General features: G+C 47.4%; 1 protein-coding gene, 1 long non-coding RNA gene and 1 pseudogene across 2 annotated transcripts in view; all 3 read right to left on the bottom strand.

The window, feature by feature from the left end:
* The window catches only part of LOC142047248 (uncharacterized), a 498,878-nt gene that overhangs the window by 162,106 nt on the left and 318,228 nt on the right, over positions 1-18,544 (bottom strand). The window lies entirely within an intron of this gene.
* LOC116828958 (D-beta-hydroxybutyrate dehydrogenase, mitochondrial-like) overlaps positions 1-18,544 on the bottom strand; it is a 35,488-nt gene that overhangs the window by 5,205 nt on the left and 11,739 nt on the right. The window contains exon 3 of the mRNA XM_075068955.1: positions 12,086-12,227. Coding sequence (XP_074925056.1) covers positions 12,086-12,227 — 142 coding nt within the window. The remainder of the gene's footprint in view (positions 1-12,085; positions 12,228-18,544) is intronic.
* Positions 4,177-6,051, bottom strand: LOC116828970 (large ribosomal subunit protein eL33 pseudogene; annotated as a pseudogene).

Raw genomic sequence — 18,544 nt, 5'->3', positions numbered from 1 at the left:
AACCTTGTTAAGTTTACAATTGATAACCAAGACATTTACACTAAACCTGCATTTAATGTTTCTCTAATTACTTAACATAGACACAATAGAGAATCTTGTCTCTTCAAACTAAATTCTTAAAACAAAGAGTTAAGAGAGGGCCCAATTTGTAATGCATATGGAAAACAGAATCTTATAGTCCCAGAGGGTCTTTTCTTTCTGCTATTTAAAAGGGTGGTTGGCAGGAATGAAATCAAATCATACATTAATTCTTATGGGACATTATACCTGCCCTACATATCCCCCTTTTGAAGCTAAATTATTAATCGCCAGTGTCACTTCTTATTTAGTCCATGTAATAGAAATAATGGAGGTGATTTGGGCCTGTGGTTTAGCTTTGCACACAATTTGTTTTAATCCACAGCACATTTTAAACATTTAATTAAACACATACAATTTTAAAACCAAAAACAATCAGGGGTAGTAACATTAGTATGCCAGTAGTTTGTGGAGACATCCAGAAATATGTCATATACCATGGTAGCTGTTATGTTTTCTGCAGTGGCAATTCTTAACATGTCCCCATTTGTGTGTATAATATAATGGTCCAGTTTTTTTTCTAGGAACTATGTATCTTCTTTACTTTTAACAGATGACTGGTAACTGTTTGCCATTCAATGCCAAGATTGATAGAGAACTCAGCTAAATCAGTGCTTACAGTAAGCGGAGACTTTTTGTTGTTGTTGTGGCAATAGTAAATGGGATTATTGGTAAACACAGTACTTACATTAATTACATTTGTCTTCTGGGGGGTTGCTAACACTTTTTAAACCACTTTTCCCAAGAATTAACACATACACATAGCCTATTATACAGTCATTTGGATTATTTGGAAGACAAAAATAACATTTTTCTACCCCTTTTTAACATATACCTCTGCCACATGTCCTAGGGAAATGACCATTCTTTCATATCTATAACTTTTTTAAAACATTAGCCATATCAATTTTTACATAAGGTGTAACTGTTTGTTTGTTCTTACCGAGTTTTCATGTACCCTTATCAAGTGACAGTCTGATTACACAGAGCTATTTTAAGGCTCAGTGTTTTTAACATACTTCTTTTTGTTTTGTGTGCACCTCACCTCTGCTGTTGCTTCAGAGGTCACTGTTAATTTCTTATTCTTTTATTACAGCTCTTATCTGCTATTGTTACCAAACCCCAACCAAACAAAAAGACTCCAGAATCTCTACCTATTCTCCTGATTTTGACTGCCCTATTGCAACTATGACTTGGTCTTATTAAAAACATTTTAATTTTGTAAGAATCAGTTACCCTTAAGGGTTAAATGCTAAATCCCCAAAGCCACACAGCACTAATTACCTGTGTCTTGCAAAAAGGCTCTGTCAGTTTGCAACTTTGAATACAGGTCAAAATGAATTTTTAGTGGCATTAGAAACAAAAACAAAACCAATTTATCTCACACTAGAAACAGGAGTTTTACAAACAATGTGTTGTTTAGATTCTTGAATTTTACATATTTTCACAGACAAATAGATGACATACACATTTTCTTTTCCTTAACATTTCTTTACACTGCTTTGTTTTACATAGCTGTTATATATATATATATATTTGGATTATTTACAGGCACTCTTCTGGAAAAGGGCCCATTTCCTTTTAGAAATGGCTGCAAAGAAACCAAGAATTCTCTTCTTTAAACATGTCCTTTTAACAGTTTCCACAACAAAGTTAACTGGCTTAATCTCTCCCAGCCTCTGTAGAGTACTTTTCACTCTTTCCTTAAATCACTTGTTTATGTCCCAAAATGACACCTTTATCACTCAGATTTCATTCACCATTTTAATTATAAGTTCAAGGGATTCATGCCTGCACTCACTGCTTTTCTACTCCTGAACATATTCCCTTAGGGCTTTTAAACCTGTTCTCAGTTTATCTGTTGCTTGCCTGGGCCTGATCATGCTTTTTCCAGTGACCCGTTGTGTGAGTGCTATGTGGGTCACGTCACAATTTTGAAAGAAATGTTCAAGGAAAGGGACCAAGGAGGGTGGGGGCTAGTTGAGGAGCCCACCCTCCTTGCTGAATTGGTAGTGGAACCATAAGAATCAGTTTTGAGGCCAGACAACAAAGGGACCAGAACAAGGGGCTTTTTAGTCTTTGTTAACAATGAGATGGGAGCATGAGGGGGTTGGATCGATGGGTTTGGAAATGGAGTAAAGGGGAGCGCTCAGTCTGGTGTGGGAAGAAGAGGCTTTTATAAAGTTTTTACTTATTATTTAAATATTTGAGAGAGGAGGTTTGATTTTGTTCACTCTATGATTTGCCTCTTCCCACCACTGCATGAAACAGTTAACCTCTGCTTTAGCCAATTTTGTTTTAGGTTGGCCGAGTTTGTCCTTTAAGACAATTCACTCAGTCTTTGTTCCAAGATTTTAACAGTGGCCACTGAGTTTTGGGATCCCATGAGTTAGTCTAGCACCATTTTCCCAGAAATCTGGCATCCAGAAACTTTACTTTCTAAAATACAAAATAGCCGGCAGACTTCATAACTATAATAAAAAAGAAGGACTGCCGTTAGACGTCTGGTTACCATACAGGGAGAATTACACACACCAAATTACACAAGAAGAATTAGCGTTCGAGATAAGCGATGCCTCGTGTAACACATAAGGAACCACAAGCTACTGCCAATCAATCGCCCTTGCTTCATTCACACCAAGGGTTTACCTACCAAAGTGCGGTGCGGCTGTGATTGTGCAGATTCCACTCACTGCTCAGACCGGGACAGGAACTCCCTTGGTTGGCCTATCGGATGGAGACGGCACCCAGACTCAAAACACTCGACAAGGAGAGACGGATAGACACAGAGACAGGACAGTCCTCAGTCCGGACAAAACACAGAAATAATTACCTGACAGACAGATTCCTGATGTCAGAATCCTGGGATCCGTACAGAAACGTGGGAACAAACAGTTTCGATGGGCGTAGACTACTGTGGTTGTGTCCTTTCCGTTCCAGTGGAGGACGCTCAAGGCGAACTGCCAGGTGCCGGCTGCCACGGTCATGCCTAACATCTACAAAATATGTCAGGATACAACAGCCCAGTGAACGGTGCCGCCATCTCGGTGAACTCCAAATTGTCAAGTTTAGACTCAGACTAGACTACAGTTTGTCAGACCACTCTGTTTATTAGCACAGCGTCTGCTAATACACCAGATAAATGTGACACATACAAGACACAAACTATGTATTTATACAGATGAAGGGCAGGAGTTTAGAGAAAGGGACAAAGAAAGCAACAGACAGGAAAAACTACTGGTGACACAGCATGCATATTCCACCTCCTTACTGATTGGTATCATCTAAAGGCTAAATACTTTTCCAATTGCCGCTTGAAAGGGGGCATTTGTTCTATGCTAATGTCTGTGTTCCTGACACCTGGACTGCAACATTCCAACAATTTTGCTTAAAGGTGCAGACAACATTTCTTTAATCCATTCTTATTTTTACAATATAATTAATTCTACTTTCACAGCTAGCTAGATATGGGTAACATGTAGGCAGGCGGCCTGTTGGAAGAGCCACTTGAAACCTTGTGCTCATTTATTCTGGTGTCTGTGTACATATGATTATTTTAAATTGAAGATAGTAAATTATACATATAGCTAAATACAGGCAACGCTGTGTCCCTATTTCTGCTACACATGCTGCTCCCATCTCCCAGACAAACTCTCTGTGTTACACACCCACCTGTTAAGCATTGTCCTTATTGTAGACTGTAAATTCCTTGGGGCAGAGACTATCTTTAATTATATGTTTGACCAGCACCCAGCAAAATGAGGCACTGATCCTGATGATGGTCTGTGTGGCGATAGCACGCACAGATAGTAAATAATGATAAGAATACTACGGTACTAGGACATCAAGTGCCTGATTAATCCCTGGTGTAATTTCACTGAAGTAAGGGAATTCGGCAGAGACTTGTATTGTCAGTGACTTCTCCAAGGCCAGAAAGGGAACAGGGCTTACAGCAGAGCTTTGGCACAGGAGTTACTGGCTCCCTGCCATGTCCTGGCACAGGTCTCTCTGTAACCAGAGCTTGTATAATAAATTTAGTACATTTAGAACCATTTCTGAAAAAGCTAATTAAAGCAGTTAATCTTTTATGTGATTCCATCAGTAGTCAATCATATCACAGTAGTCTGTAACAGGACTTTGATAGTCATCTGGCACATATGGGGCATGCAGCACAACCACATGTTTAAAGAGCATTATCATTTTTATTTGTTTAGTGTCAATATTGGTGGATGTGGCCCAAGGTCAAAGAGAAAGAGAGAGACTCTCCCCACCCCAAAGACTTCATCATCTCAGAGCCCAGACACTCCATCTGGAATGCTGTGCTTTGTGTGTGTTTGGGAACAAATTCTACTCCTGAGGGCATTCTGCACCAAAAATTAAAAATTCTGCACACAATATTTTAAAATTCTGCAAATTTTATTTCTCAAATAAATGTGGAGGTTCCAGCCTGGCACTGGGGAGCACAGACCACTGGCTGCACAGAGGTGGTAGATCACTCTACAGCTCCCCCCTAGGACATGGACTCAACAGTGAGGCTGCACTCAACCCTAACACAGTGCAAGGACTCAGCCTGCCCCAGAAACACCCCAGGGTCCTGCCCCTCACCATGGGCAGGCAGGCTCAGCAAGACAGGATCCAAGTGTGGAGGGGCTTACTGTGGGGGGATCCAGATATGGGTTGAGAGAGTTTTGTGTGGGGCAAACTGGGTGCAGGCAGCTCAGGGGGGAATCTGGGTGGAGGAGGGGGTCTGGATTCACAGGGCCTTGTTGGGGGGTTCTGGGTGTAATGGCAATGGGACTCTGCAGGGGGGTCCAGGTGAAGATGGTTGGGGCTCAGTGGTGGGGGAGACTGGGTGTGGGAGGGATAGAGCTCGGCAGGGCAATCTGGGTGGGGGGCTCAGTAGTGGGGTCAGATGCTGGGGAAGTGGGGCAGGGATCCACGTATAGCTGGTTGGGGCTTGGTGGGATAGGGATCCAGGTGCACGTGGCTCATTGGGGCGATCCAGGTGCAAGGGGAGTGGGGCTTATCAGGAGGATGAAGCTCAGTGAGAGGGTCTGAGTATGAGGGGGTCTGGATGCATGGGTAGTGGGGTGGATGGGGGAGCAGCTCCCTCTATGGGAATCTCTCCCCCTACAGCTGAGGAGCAATGGGTGCAGGAAGTGGGTGCGGGGGGGGGGCAGTTTGCAGAGCTTCCTGCAGCCAGGAAATAAATCTGGGGGTGGGTCTGATCCAGCCCCAGATGCCGTGCAGGGGAAGAGGAAGTCCTGTCCTCCCCAACCCAGATGGGACTAGTAGTTGAGCCTAGTGCAAGGTCAGAGCCACCAGTCAGGTCTTCCCCAGTCCTGCCTCTTGTCCCACAGTGATTTACTTCTCTGCCAGCTGCCCTGGGCACCCAAAACATACTGCTGGGGAGGGTTGCACAACTGCTCGTGACTTCCTGTTTCTGAAGGGGGAGCAAGTCATTTTTCTGCGGGGACACAAAGAAATCTGCAGGGAACACAAATTCTGCACATGTACAGTGGTGCAGAATTCCCCCAGAAGTAAAATTCTGAACTGTATTTTCAGTAAAAATGTAGATTCTAGATGGACACAGCATCACTCTGATTCTGTGTCCCCTGGTCTTGGCAAGAAGTTTGGGTTGGAACTTAGTATGAAGCAAGCCACTGTTTCCATGGGCATGGGTTACTTTTGCCCAGCTGTCTCGCGTTGCGATGGGCTTGCCACCAAGAGTCACAGTGTGATGTTTAGCATTGTATACATAGGCCCATCTCTTTCCCAAGGAGAATTCAGTCTAGTCCCAGGCATAACTCTGTTAATTTTCAGAAGGGCAGTGTGCTCCCTCTTGTTTCGGAGGCCAAATTTATAGCTAGCAAAAATGGCCTCAGACCACAATCTCCCAGACATGGTGGTGTCCTGAAGTCTTGATCACAGCAGGTCCCCATGGCTCTGCCACAAGATGGCAGAGAAAGGGAGCTGCCATGAGCATGCCTATGGCAGTGAGTGACTACATAAATCTCCAGGAAGGAGGGACTGCCCACCTATTTGTCATAAATAGATAGCTAAGGGTTAATGTTTCTTTTACCTGTAAAGCGTTAACAAAGGAACCAAACACCTGACCAGAGGACCAATCAGGAAACCGGATTTTTCAAAGTCAGGGACAATACTGGGCAAATCCTGTATGGCAGGCGGTCTCCAGTGTGATCGGCAGACAGGGCTGGATGCAATGGTCGGTGGCTAGTCACTGAAGGGGAATTCCTGCCAACGGAAAGCAGGTTCAAGGCCTTGCCAGACTTCGCCATGCGCAGTGCAATTGGGATCTGGGCCCACATCAAAATTGATGACTCTTGATTGGCAGCACAGACATACAGTGGCAGCCAGTGCCTTATTGGTGTCACACTCTGAGATAGGGGAAAAAGACCACACCCACTCTAAACCTCCCTGCCTTACTGGTGATTATGCCCAGGGCTACACTGCTGCCTTTGCCTCTATCAAATTTGCCCCAGAATTTCACAGAAAATGTTTGGCGCATGGGCTGCTTACCTGAGGCTCGCCCCCTGAGCCGGACCGCGCTGTGCACAAGGGCCGGCACTGGACCAGAGAGGTGCTGCTCTCCGTCCACCTAGCTGCACTGCCTCACCATCAGCAGTCGGGATGCCTACTCCCCACAAGGTGATGCATGACTGTTCAAAGACCGGGCAGAGCTGTGCCTCAAGGCAGAGACTGCTAATCACTCCGCCAAGTACCAGTATTGAAGAAGCAAGAATCGGATTTGGGGGAGCAAACGTTACCGCAGTGCGCCTAGCGATCAATGTGGCAAGCCGCCCTCTGCAGTCGGCCGCATTTTTGGAGCCGCACCCTGCCGTAGCGACCGATCAGTCGACAGGCTCCAGGCGTTGGCCCGTTCAAAATATAAACAAGTCGGCTTGGTGTCTCGACAAGTACGATACGCACCCACGGCTTAGAAAATCGTGGCATCCCCCCACCAGCACAGTCGCCGGGGGGCCCTGTAGGCTCGTAGGTGTCAAATCAAGATGTCAATGTCCTCATGTCTGATCGGCCCTAGACCGGGCGAGTCGGCTACCCTTCGAGCGGTCCCCTATCAGGTTCGGGGCTGCAAGCAGCAGCCACCCCTTGTAATGATACACAAGAGAGATCGCTGTGTTTTCGCAAACGGTAGCTGGCTGCGGCCGCATTATACTCGGGATATCCAGCACACCTCAATCCCAAGTACTTTTGTGTGCGGCAGACACTCGCCCGGAAGGCACAACGAGAATACGCAACTGGAAGGAAGGGTGCCTCACGTTAATCTTCCTGTTGGGGCATCCTCCCTGGATGAGGCGGTCCCTCGGGCACGGCTGCGGCACCGGGCCCTAGAGGAACACTACATCCTCCAGCAATTGCTTTGGAAGAGCAGCTCAGAGCCTCGCAATCCAAGCCAGAGCGAAATCGAGGTTGACGTGGACCCCCAATGTAGTAGGACATCTGGCCCCTCAGGGCCTTCACTAGGGTGTGCCACATTTATGTCGCGCTAGTATAAAGACCAGACCAGTGCTTGTACTTTCCGCCGCTCCCGCAACTCTATCTGGCAAAAAACGCACTGCCATGACCGCCTGCCTCGCTCACTGTCTCCCATCTCCTCACACCAGGCCCACAACCAAAAGCCACGACGGTGCCTAGCCGCCCCCATCCGCGCGCCGCCCAGCCCCGCGCTAAGAAGCTCGGCTGACTTTGCGGATTCATGCCCCCCCCTGACCCTTGGTGGTTGGAACCAGGTATTGGTGTGGAGAGAATCCCTTTCAACCACCCCACGATGCTGTGCTGACCCCACCCCTCCGCGTCCTATGCTCCCCTCTGCCGAGCCCTGGCCCCCCCCGCCCCGCCCCCGGACCAGCCCCCATCGCCCCTGCCGGCTCGACCCCGCCCCTACCGCCAGCACCCCCTCGGCCGCGCTCTCCCCGCCTGGCTCCTCCCCGTTCGCGCGCACCACATCCCTCCGCCCCCCTCCCCCCCCTCGCTAAAATTTTGCATCAGCATGACCGTCATGCATTTTCAGGTCGGGGGGGGGGGGGGTCCCCCACCCCCCGCCCCCCGGCCCCCACCCCCCCCCCCCCCCCCCCATCCCCCCCCGCCCCGCACCCCCCACACCCCCCCTACCCTTTGTCAGAAAGCAGTGTTAGGCCTCCTAGCACTGCAGGATATTTGGGGGGGGGGGGGGCCCCCTCCCTCCCCCCCCTCTTCCCCCCCCCCGCCCATCCCCTCGCCAAGGGCCCACCCCACACCCCCGCCGCCGCCCGCTCGCCACACCGCCCTCTCCGCCGATCCCCGGACCCACCTAACCCCCGCCGAGTGGATGTATAATCAATTGGCGGGAGTGCCAGGTCGATGTCCCGTCCAAAAAAATAAAGATATAATGAATAAAGAACGTCTAAAAAAAGAACAAAAAACTTTGAATTTTTGTGTAGCGTGTATGCCATTCATCTGATTTATGGGGGCGCGGAGAGGGGGCGCAGAGGTGGGCGGTGGGAGGGGAGCTAGACGCTACATATCGTACCTCTAAAGGGATGAACACCCTGGTACACTCGCCAGCACCTCGAATCCCCGCGACTCCTTGGTAGTCAACCAACTAAATGCAGGCTAAACCAGCGAAGCCATTCAAATGGTTTCACGTCGGCCGCACACGCGAAGGCTGAGGTTGGTCACGTTAGCCAAGATGCAAAAGCACCTAATGAGCGTCACTGGTTGTGTGCTCGAAAAGGTGTACTCCACAGTGATGAGGGACTCCCAGCTTCCGCATCCTGTCAATCAACAAGCTCCTAAAGGTAAGGCCAGATTCAGCTGGTCACAGCACGTAAAGTGCGGGAACTAGGCGATACGTCTGGCTGAGCAGCTTCATTCCCCAGGCCTTTATAAGACTAGAGTGTTCACTGACAACACTCACGTAGGTGGATTGAGGGCAAATTCTGGAGCATGCCCAAATTCGAGCGCTAACTTCGCTCGAGGTGGGTCGCCATTAGCGTCAAGCCGGTGGAACTCAGCCTCGTCACCCTGGTCGATCGGGCAACGTGTCATGCAAGTGGTGTCGAGTGGGTAGCCTGGCCCATCCAGCTACGAAGCTCAGGGCTCGCGCTCCAATAATTGTAGGTTTCCGATGCATGACAAATTTACAAGAGGTAGCCCACTAGGACCCTTGCGATGGCGGATGCTGTTTTCATCGAGAATGTACACGAACTGTCCCATATTAGGTCCTTACTTCATAGGAGAACATCCTGAGGGCTCACCGATGTCTCAAAAGCGCTGGGGGCTTGGCGATCGGACTCGCGACCCCAGTCAGAGACAAGTGTTCATGGTTCTGCAGGCTGGCCCTCGCATCCCAGGCAAAAAAACAGAAAAGGCCACGTTCGCGCCATACTGCAGCCACAGTACTCGCCAGGACGAGAAATGGATGCTGGCAGGGCAGAAATGGCAGGAGAGTCTCACCAGTCGGCCGGACCCTGAAATGGAGGCGAGACCCAGGCACTGGCCCAATTCGAGCACCACCAAATGCCAGGCCAGACCCCTCTAGCCTCTATTTGATGGTACGTCGCTCGAGGTCGGGGCGAGCCGCTTGAATCTCCACTATGCGAGTGCCGAGACCTCTGGTAGCCCTCCATACTCCACCAGTAAGTGGGTCACGCTGTCCCCATCTTTCTAGTTGTGTGGCGAAAGGTCCTGAAGTAACATCGTACAGATGGGTTCTCGGCATGGTAAGAAGGAAATTCGATCACACCATGCGCTCGCCCACTCCTAGTTTTCTCTCACACATACCGCCCTACCCTAACTAATCGCCATCCCTCTTCAGCGGACCGCCGTCATCCTCCACAACAACTTTTCTATTGCAAGAATGTGAATTGTCCCTCCATGTCTTCAGAGGCAGGGGGCAGTGGAGACGTCCCGCGGGGGTCTCAGGGCAAAGGTTTCTAATTTTCCCGCCTATTTCCTAATACCGAAGGGCAAATAGGGGGCTTGAGACGCCATCCCTAGACTTGCAGCGGACATGAACATAGTTGTGCGAAAACAAGTTCCGCATGGCTCCCTGTCCTCGGTATCCCTTCCCTGGATCCAGGAGATTGGATAGTTACCGCGCAAATGTGGCGTTCAGTACCTCTAAGGAGCCAAAAGGTCTTCGTTGAAAGTTTAGCCCTCCAAACACACTTTAGTATGAAGTTTGAATATTTCAAGCACTATTTCAGGAGCTCTAAACAAGTCAAGCTGATGCACTCTCCCCGCCCGTGAGAAGTTATCCCAAATACACTGGTTACCTAAATATTGTGCCGCTTAGGAGATGATAAAAGTTCTTGTAGTAACATGTACGTTGGTAGTATAATGCAAGAATGTAGAATCGTGCAGCGTAGTTGTAGTCAATTTGTTTTATTGTTCAATAAAGTTCTAGGTAAGAAATCACCGGCAGTCGAATGGTTCACTGTCCATGGTGTATGGTCCAGGGCGGGCGTGTCAGGAAACAGATCAGCTTAAGACCAGGTTATGGTCTTGAAGGCGCAACAGGCCCATAAGACGGAAGCATCATGGGAAGGGCCATTCACGGTCCAAGAGCGCCTGGGAGCTGTTAACTACCTCATAGGATTTCCCAATTCCTCACTAAAACCCAGAGTGTACCATGTTAATTCTCTCAAGCCATTTTATTCCAGAGACTTACAGGTTTGTCAGTTTACAGTCCAGGGAGGACATGACGCTGAGTGGTAAGGAACCAGACTTTTATCTCATTGCCGCTGTCTGAGAAACAACAGTGCTGTTTGCTTGCAAGCTGTCATTCTGCACAGCCTAGCTCTGTGCTGCCGCTGCTGCTAACATGCTCTGCGTGAAAAGCTTGGGGTGGTGCGAAAAGTTGTGGAGAGGAATCTGATGAGACAGGGTGGGTGTGGAATGGTTGTGCATGAAGGACAGAATTGTGCACACAGAGAGCACACTCAGGGGAGGAGGTGGGATAGCTCAGTGGTTTGTGCTTTGGCCTGCTAAACCCTGGGTTGTGACTTTAATCCTTGAGGAGGCCATTAAAGGATCAGTGGGGTGACAAAAAACAAAAATTACACACTGCCAGGGACAGTACTTGGTCCTGCTAGTGGAGGCAGGGGACTGGACTCAATGGCCTTTCAAGGTCCCTTCCAGTTCTATGAGATAGGTATATCTATATATTTGACCTCAGGTTATTTCTTCCTTATGTTTAATAGCATCATTCCTGTAGGGATTAAGGATGTTGTTGTGTACTTTGAATAAAGGTTGGGACTATCTTTCTGCCATACTTTTAATCTGCCAGAACCTTAACACCTGCCATGAGCAAGGAAAAAGCTACTCCTGGCCCTACCCCACCTCTTGGATGGAGCAAACCCCCAAGTGCTCCTGTGAGGATGTCTCTGGACAGAGAGCTGTGGGGGAGATGATAAACACATCACATGTCAGGGTATTGAGCATCAGTCCTAGTCTGAGGCTGATGGCTGGTTAACTCCTGTGTAGGCGGCAGGCGGGCTCTATGAATACAGTGGAGCAGGCACAGTGGGAACCACCATGGCCGAACCCTCACAAACTCTCCGAAACAGGTTCAGATACAGAGAGGAGAGACAGAGAGGCACAGGGAGGTCCCATTTCAAGCTCCAATCCCCATGGCCAGCCTGGTTACCTGCAGTGCTGCTGAGTAGTAACTTTCTTCAAATCCAGCAGAAGCCAGGCCATTTGTAGTAAGAGATGGCTGCTGCTCACCAGCATGTATCTGTGCTGCTGTCATGCAACAGTCCAGTTCCCTTCTGCACCTTGCAGAATGTGACAACAAAAAAACAAAGCCAGGAAATGCCTCCCACACAACACTCAGATCCATTACTATGCCACTCGGATAACCTTAACTCTGTCCCTAGGGGGGTAACTCCTCCTTAGCAAAGGTTCACGTAAGTGAATTTAAAAGGCAACTGGTCTGAGAGCACAGGCTCCCCCAGCCTGTAACATTATCCGCACTACCTACCTTTCTCCGGCTCCTTCAGATTGTTCTTCACAAACACCACAGCCTGAGCCACTTCCTGGTCACTGCACACATTTAGCTGCAGCACTTTCATGCGATCCGATTTAATGCTCTCCAACTCCCTGGCACCATCTCCATTCTCACTCTGCCCAAGAGAGAAAGAAGAGAGATGCTCTGCTCAGACAGGATGGCAGTAATCCAGCCCCGCACCAAGGATACCGGCTTGGGCTATTGGCAATGTGCATGCAGAGGTGCCCCTAGACAGCCCATGCAATCACACAATGCAAGTCCAACCTTTGTGAATTTACCTCTCATTTCTGACTCAATTTCCCCACCCACCAAATAGTGAGACTGACTCTCTTTCTCCCTGCCTCACAGGTGGATTCATTGGTTATTGTTTGCCCTGCAATCAGAGGGTGTAGAGAGCTATGTAAGTGCTGACCGGTGTCAGTGCTCTGTGGGTAAGAGAGTCAACATTTTCAAAAGGATCACAGAAGTCCAGATTTTCTGGGCTTGAGAGTAAATGGCTTTTCAGGCAGCTCCTCTGAATAGCTCGCTCTAAAAATTCCTACCGATTCTACTTAAATGTGTTCTTTCATTCTCTTTCAGAAGCAAATGCCAGACTACAACGCCAAAGGCAATTCCTCACTGGCCGAGTCTGAGAGCAAACAGTCTAGTGCTATAAAAAAGGAAAGGTCTAAAACATTGACAAGTGAACCTTCTGTTTAACAATTTCCATTTGTTACAAAAGGGATCAGGAGGCATAGTAATGGAAGTGTCAGGGAGATGCAGCCACCTCTGGGGGAGAGTGGCAGCCAGTCAGACACCTGGTTCACAGCAAGATGGGAAGAGGAAATGGTGGGTAAGAACATGAGAACAAATGCTTACTCCACCCTGAATAATGAGAAAAGACAGGTCAACTCCACTTTTCTTTATGACCAGTGTGTTGTCAAATTTACTTTCAGGGTCTTATGCAATAGCACAAAGCTGCAATATTTAGTTTGCAAACTCTGAAGTGAAAATTGAGGGAAAATATTTTCTCTGGAAATTTAAATAGAATAATGGAAACAATTCTATAGGTGCTTAGTTTTGTTGAGGTTATTTCTGGTTTTGTAGCGGTGTGTATTTTATATGTGTTGCCATATGTATTTAAAAACAAACAAACAAAACTTATATTTGAGACCATTCCATTTACCTGAGCTCAGCCATGAGACTCCAGAGAATCTAGGCATCTTAGAGCTGATATCTAGGTCACTATTTCCTCCTCTCCTTCTTATCATCAACTTTATCAGGGAGGAGACATTTGCATGGGCTGCTATTAGTCAGCACTTCTGATTGATCTGATTTCTCCTGTACTTGCATACAGCTTCCAATTATTGTAGGCAAACAAGAAGGCAAGTCTATAGTCCCACATCATGTTACAGTAGGTGGGGAGATTGCCTGTCTTACCCCACAGGTACTTGGTCGACTGCCTTTGCAGGAAGGCTAAAGTAAATATTGCATATTTACTTAGTTGCTTTTACGGGTGTTGCAGATTACCTGTCTCCTGCAAGGTGTACAGTTCAAAAGTGCCTTCCTCTGACAACCTCTTCAGCTAAGCAAAAGGGTCATGTGGTTAGTCAGAATGTCAATCATGCTGATATAGATGGGGTAACTCCATTAACTTCAATGTGGAGTTACTCCAGCGTTACACCAGTGTAACTGAATTCAGGATCTGGCCCCACAACATTTCCTTTTAAACCTGAAATGTTTCCAGGCATCACAGAAACACAGGACAAAGCAGTGGAACTTCCCGGGTGACTGGACACAAGACACAACAGCACTTCTCATACCTTTCTATGTACATTAAAGGAAACATTCCAAAGTGTGATGTTGGCATTTTGGTAGGCATCATGTCAGCATCACAATGTTATGCTCTCTTTGAAGCAAACTGTTTATACTCGGTACGCTGCAGCTCACTGTATCTTGGGAAAACGTTGTTAAAACTTAGCTTTGGATTATACAAAGAGCTTTTCAGCTGCTTCACAGTAAACAAAATGAAGCCAATCCAGCTCATGAACAGAGACTTACTGTATCTGTGCTCAAGGCTTTTCTTGTCATTTCAGAGTGCTAAGAACCAGGGCTCCCTAAGTAAGTTTGCTCCCCCTTCAGCCCTTCCTAAAATAAAAAGGAAACACATTTCCAATACTTCTGCCAAACAGCCATTGGTCAATGACTTGGAAAAATAGCGTCGCTCATTAGTATTTCTCACCTAAGATGAGAATTTTCTTCTTCAGCCAAGGAGGGTCATCTGTAGATACTGCCCTAAACTCCTGCAAATCACTCCGTGCTGAGAGAGTACATTGGTTTGGAAGGTCTATTTTTATACCAAATAAGCATCAGAATAACTGACATGACTACCCCTGCAGGGTTGCCCCTGCCCCTCCATGGTCCACCTTTTCCTTACCCCTCTGGGGTGATGTGAGCTCTGGGAGGGCTGCAGGAGTGCTCAGGCCAGGGATGCTTCCCAGGACTCTTGCGGTGTCTCACTGTACCCCCCACCAGCCCAAGGATTCTGCTCTGTGCCTCCCACTCCCAGTGTCTCCTGCAGGGTCTCCCTGAGTTGTGTCCTGGATGGTTTTTTGGGTCTGTGTCACTGACCCTTGCTGCTCCTGACTCTGCACCATGATGTCCTCTTGGGTCTCTGGGAGGGAGGAGAGGTCATCCAAGAGAATGCACATTGCGTACAAAACAGGGAGAGAAGTGTGCAGACCTGGTGTTCCCACTGCGCCATCTGCCTCCTTTTCTCCCCTGGTGCCTGGGAAGAACCATACAGGGGACTCATCCCTCTTGCAGATGGGTCTTCATGCAAGAAGAAGCTGCCCCCAGAACCTCATCCATGTCACTGTGTTGATTTATCAGAAGAGTCTGGGCTTGGTGCCCAGATTCCAACAGCACCAGCTCCATCACCCTGGGGACACAACTTCTACCCCTTTGCTTGCTCTTTGTTGTATTTGTTCTTTCTACTGCTTCTGTGTTTTCAGGCTTGGAGGGGAAGTTTAAACTGCATTATAATGTGTGACAGACACAAAGTGAGGGGGTGATAACTTTTATTGGACCAACTTCTGTGGATGGAAGGCACAAGTTTTGAGGATCCCAGAGCTCTTCTTCAGGTCTGGGGACATGTTTAGTCACTATGTGGTGCTGTATGAAGCATGCTGCACCCCATCTTTACCGAGTGACTGAGGCAGTCTACACTTTTATTGTAAAAAAAACAAAAACAAAAACAAAAAACAAAAAAACTGTTGTGACTAGCATTTATCTTGCCTCTGTCTGTGTGACTAACACAACATGGTGTCAGAAGATAAACACCAGAAACTGCAGAATTTTGCCAAAATGCTTAAGGTCCAAGCACCAGAGAGCTTCAGCTTCAACAGACCATCCAACTGGCCCAACTGGACGGAGCACTTTGCACGTTTTTGCATTGCAAGTAAACTCCACAATGAGACGGGGGAGGGGAAAGCTAGTTCTCTCATCTGTGCAGGGAAGCTGAATGTACCTTTCAATCCTTGGTCTTTGGAGAGGAGAGCCACAAAAACATAATTACTCTGGGGGGCTAGCTAAGTTCGATGAGCATTTTATACCTCAGCCTAGTGTGGTTTATGAGTGAGTGATTTTTTACCAGCATGTCCAAACACTGGGGAGGCTGTGGAATCTTCTATAGGAGGCTTGTATGACATCACAGAAAACTATGATCTTGAGGATAAAAAGGAAGAGCAGACTAGAGACAGTAGTGCCAGGCATTTTAGCAACAGACTACCAGAGAAACTGCAAATTAAGAGAGATTTCGAGATAATACTTAGTCCTGCCATGAGTGCAGGGGACTGGAAGACCTCTCGAGGTCCCTTCCGGTCCTATGTAACCCTTCACACAGCAACAGAAATGACAAGACAGTTGGAGAGAATTAAAAATCAAAACAGAGACCAGAGGCCGCCAGAAAGAGACCTACAGGAAGTGACTTACAGAGTGAGGACAGGAAATTAGCACAGCTGTAAAAAGCAATTGTAATAAATCCTCAAAGGAATGTCTGAGGCTTAACCCCACATTGCTTTTGAGGATTTATTACAATTGCTGCATATGATGTGGGAAAGTCACAATCCAAGAAGTGATTGTCCAGCCAAAGGAGCCAAATCCCATAAATGCACAAAAACGGGACATTTTGCCACTGAGTGCCCATGAAGGGGTTGACTCACAACTAGCACCTTCTTGTAGCTGGGCGCGGCACAGCAATTCTCTGCATCACGTACTTTCGGCTGACGGTCATTCCGGTGCTGTGATCATCTGCCTCTTCCCGTGACTTGGACCTTTGGCCAGGTCACTTTAAAGTCTCTCCTCTTCTGGGTAGTTAATGAAAGAAACAAGGGAATTAACAGACGTTCATCCCAAAGCTGGGTCAAGACTCTCTTCCTTCAGAGGACGCTCATTGGTCTAGGGCCCTAACCTGCATTTGCAGGTAACAGAAGGCAGCGGTTCCCTCTCAAGATGAGTCAGCATCTGGCCTCCCTTCCCTCAGGAAGGGGCCATTGGGCAGCAGTCAGCTGGGGAGCTCTGCCTTCAGTCTGCCCTCTCTCCAGCAGCTGAGGACTGAAGGTCTGCTCTCTTCCCTGGTCTGCCATCAACTGAGCTGGGGTTCTCCCTCTTCAACCTGCCATTTCTCACATCTGCTATGGGGCAGCACCACCTGAGCCCACACTAGCTCATTAACCCCTTGTTGTCCAGTGTGGGGTCTGTATACCCCATCACCCGGCTGCACACATGTAGTACAGGAAGTGAGCACGGAAAGTCAAGAGACCTTTCTTCTGGACTCAGTCACAGGTAATGACACAGAGCCAGCCTGGAGGGTGAAACTGAATATCTGAGGCAAGACTTAATTTTAAAATAGATTCAGGTGTGGATGCAACAGTCATACCAGAAGGGCCTTCTAATCAACTTCAACCTCTCCTAGAGCTGAAACCGGCAGATACTGTCCTAAATAAGCCCCCAGGTACTTTGGCGGCACTGGACAGTTTTCCACAGAAGCAACCTACAAAGACAAGAGCTTTAATATTACCGTGGATGTGATCAGAGGCTGACAGTCTCCTCTGTCTCAGTGTGGTTGCCATGATGGGTGGAGTGAGAAAGATGGAAGGAGGAGACAGACTATTTGGTGTACTGGATTTTTAAAAGGGGATGCAGTAGAAAGGCTGCTGAATCACATAGTGTACATATGCCCCACAAAATTCCTATCCCATTACTTCATACAGTAGAAACTGAGTTAAAGGGAAATGGAAAAGAGTGACATAATCAAGGAACAGAGGGGTAGCCATGTTAGTCTGAATCTGTAAAAGCAGCAGAGAATCCTGTGGCACCTTATAGACTAACAGACGTTTTGGATCATGAGCTTTCGTGGGTGAATACCCACTTCATCAGATTAATTCATTCTGACGAAGTGGGTATTCACCCACGAAAGCTCATGCTCCAAAACTGTCTGTTAGTCTATAAGGTGCCACAGGATTCTCTGCTGCTTTTATAATCAAGAAAAGATCTGAGCCAACTGCATGGTCTGCACCGATGGTACCTGTTATAGGGAAAAATACGAACCTGTATGGATCTTAAAAGACTTACGAACCTGTATGGATCTTAAAAGACTTACTGAAGCAGTAGCAAGAGAAAACTATATCCTTCCAGCACTTGGAGACTTTCTTCCTGACGCGGCAGGGGCTACTGTATTCTCCAAATTTGATGCCTCAAGTGGTTTCTAAGAGAGTGCTACATTGACTACATTCATTACGCAACTTGGGAGATTGTACTTTCAAAGATTACATTTTGGGATTACCAGAATTCCTGACATTTTCCAAAGAAAGATGGCAGAGTGGCTAAAGAACATAAACGGGGTTGTCATTTTTACGAACAAAATTTTAGTATATGGGTCATCAGTGGAAAACAAGACAAAACCCTCAGTAAAGGTCTGAGCTTAATCAGTGAACCTGGACTCAAGCTAAATAAAGAAAAGTGTGTTTTCTACCTACTCCAAAATGAACTTTGGGGACAGATAATAAACAAAGATGGAATTAGTCTTGGCTCTGAGCAGGTAAAAGCAATTAGAGAATTGAATGCATTTGTTCCAGAACTGAGATGCTTAACGGGGATGGTAATTTATTTTTGGCTAGTATCTGAAGACCTTTCTACAGTGGCAAAATCCTTGAATGAACTATTAAGGTACAATACCATCCACTTTATGGGGGCCAAATCAGGAGATTGCCTGCAAAAGGGTAAAATAAATTCTCTCAGCTGTTCCAGTTTCAATGTTCTACAATGCAAACACACACACAATGGGCACTGCCGATGCCAGTAGCTATGCCCTTGGTGGTGTATTGTTGCAGGTATATGGATCTGAGTTGAAGCCAGCTGGATTCTGCTCTTGTACACTTACCAAAGCAGAAA

The sequence above is a fragment of the Chelonoidis abingdonii genome, chromosome 8 (genome assembly GCF_003597395.2).
Source record: "Chelonoidis abingdonii isolate Lonesome George chromosome 8, CheloAbing_2.0, whole genome shotgun sequence".
NCBI classification, from domain to species: Eukaryota; Metazoa; Chordata; order Testudines; family Testudinidae; genus Chelonoidis; species Chelonoidis abingdonii.
The sequence above is the reverse complement of the archived record's forward strand: the minus strand, read 5'-3'. Positions and strand labels throughout refer to the sequence as shown.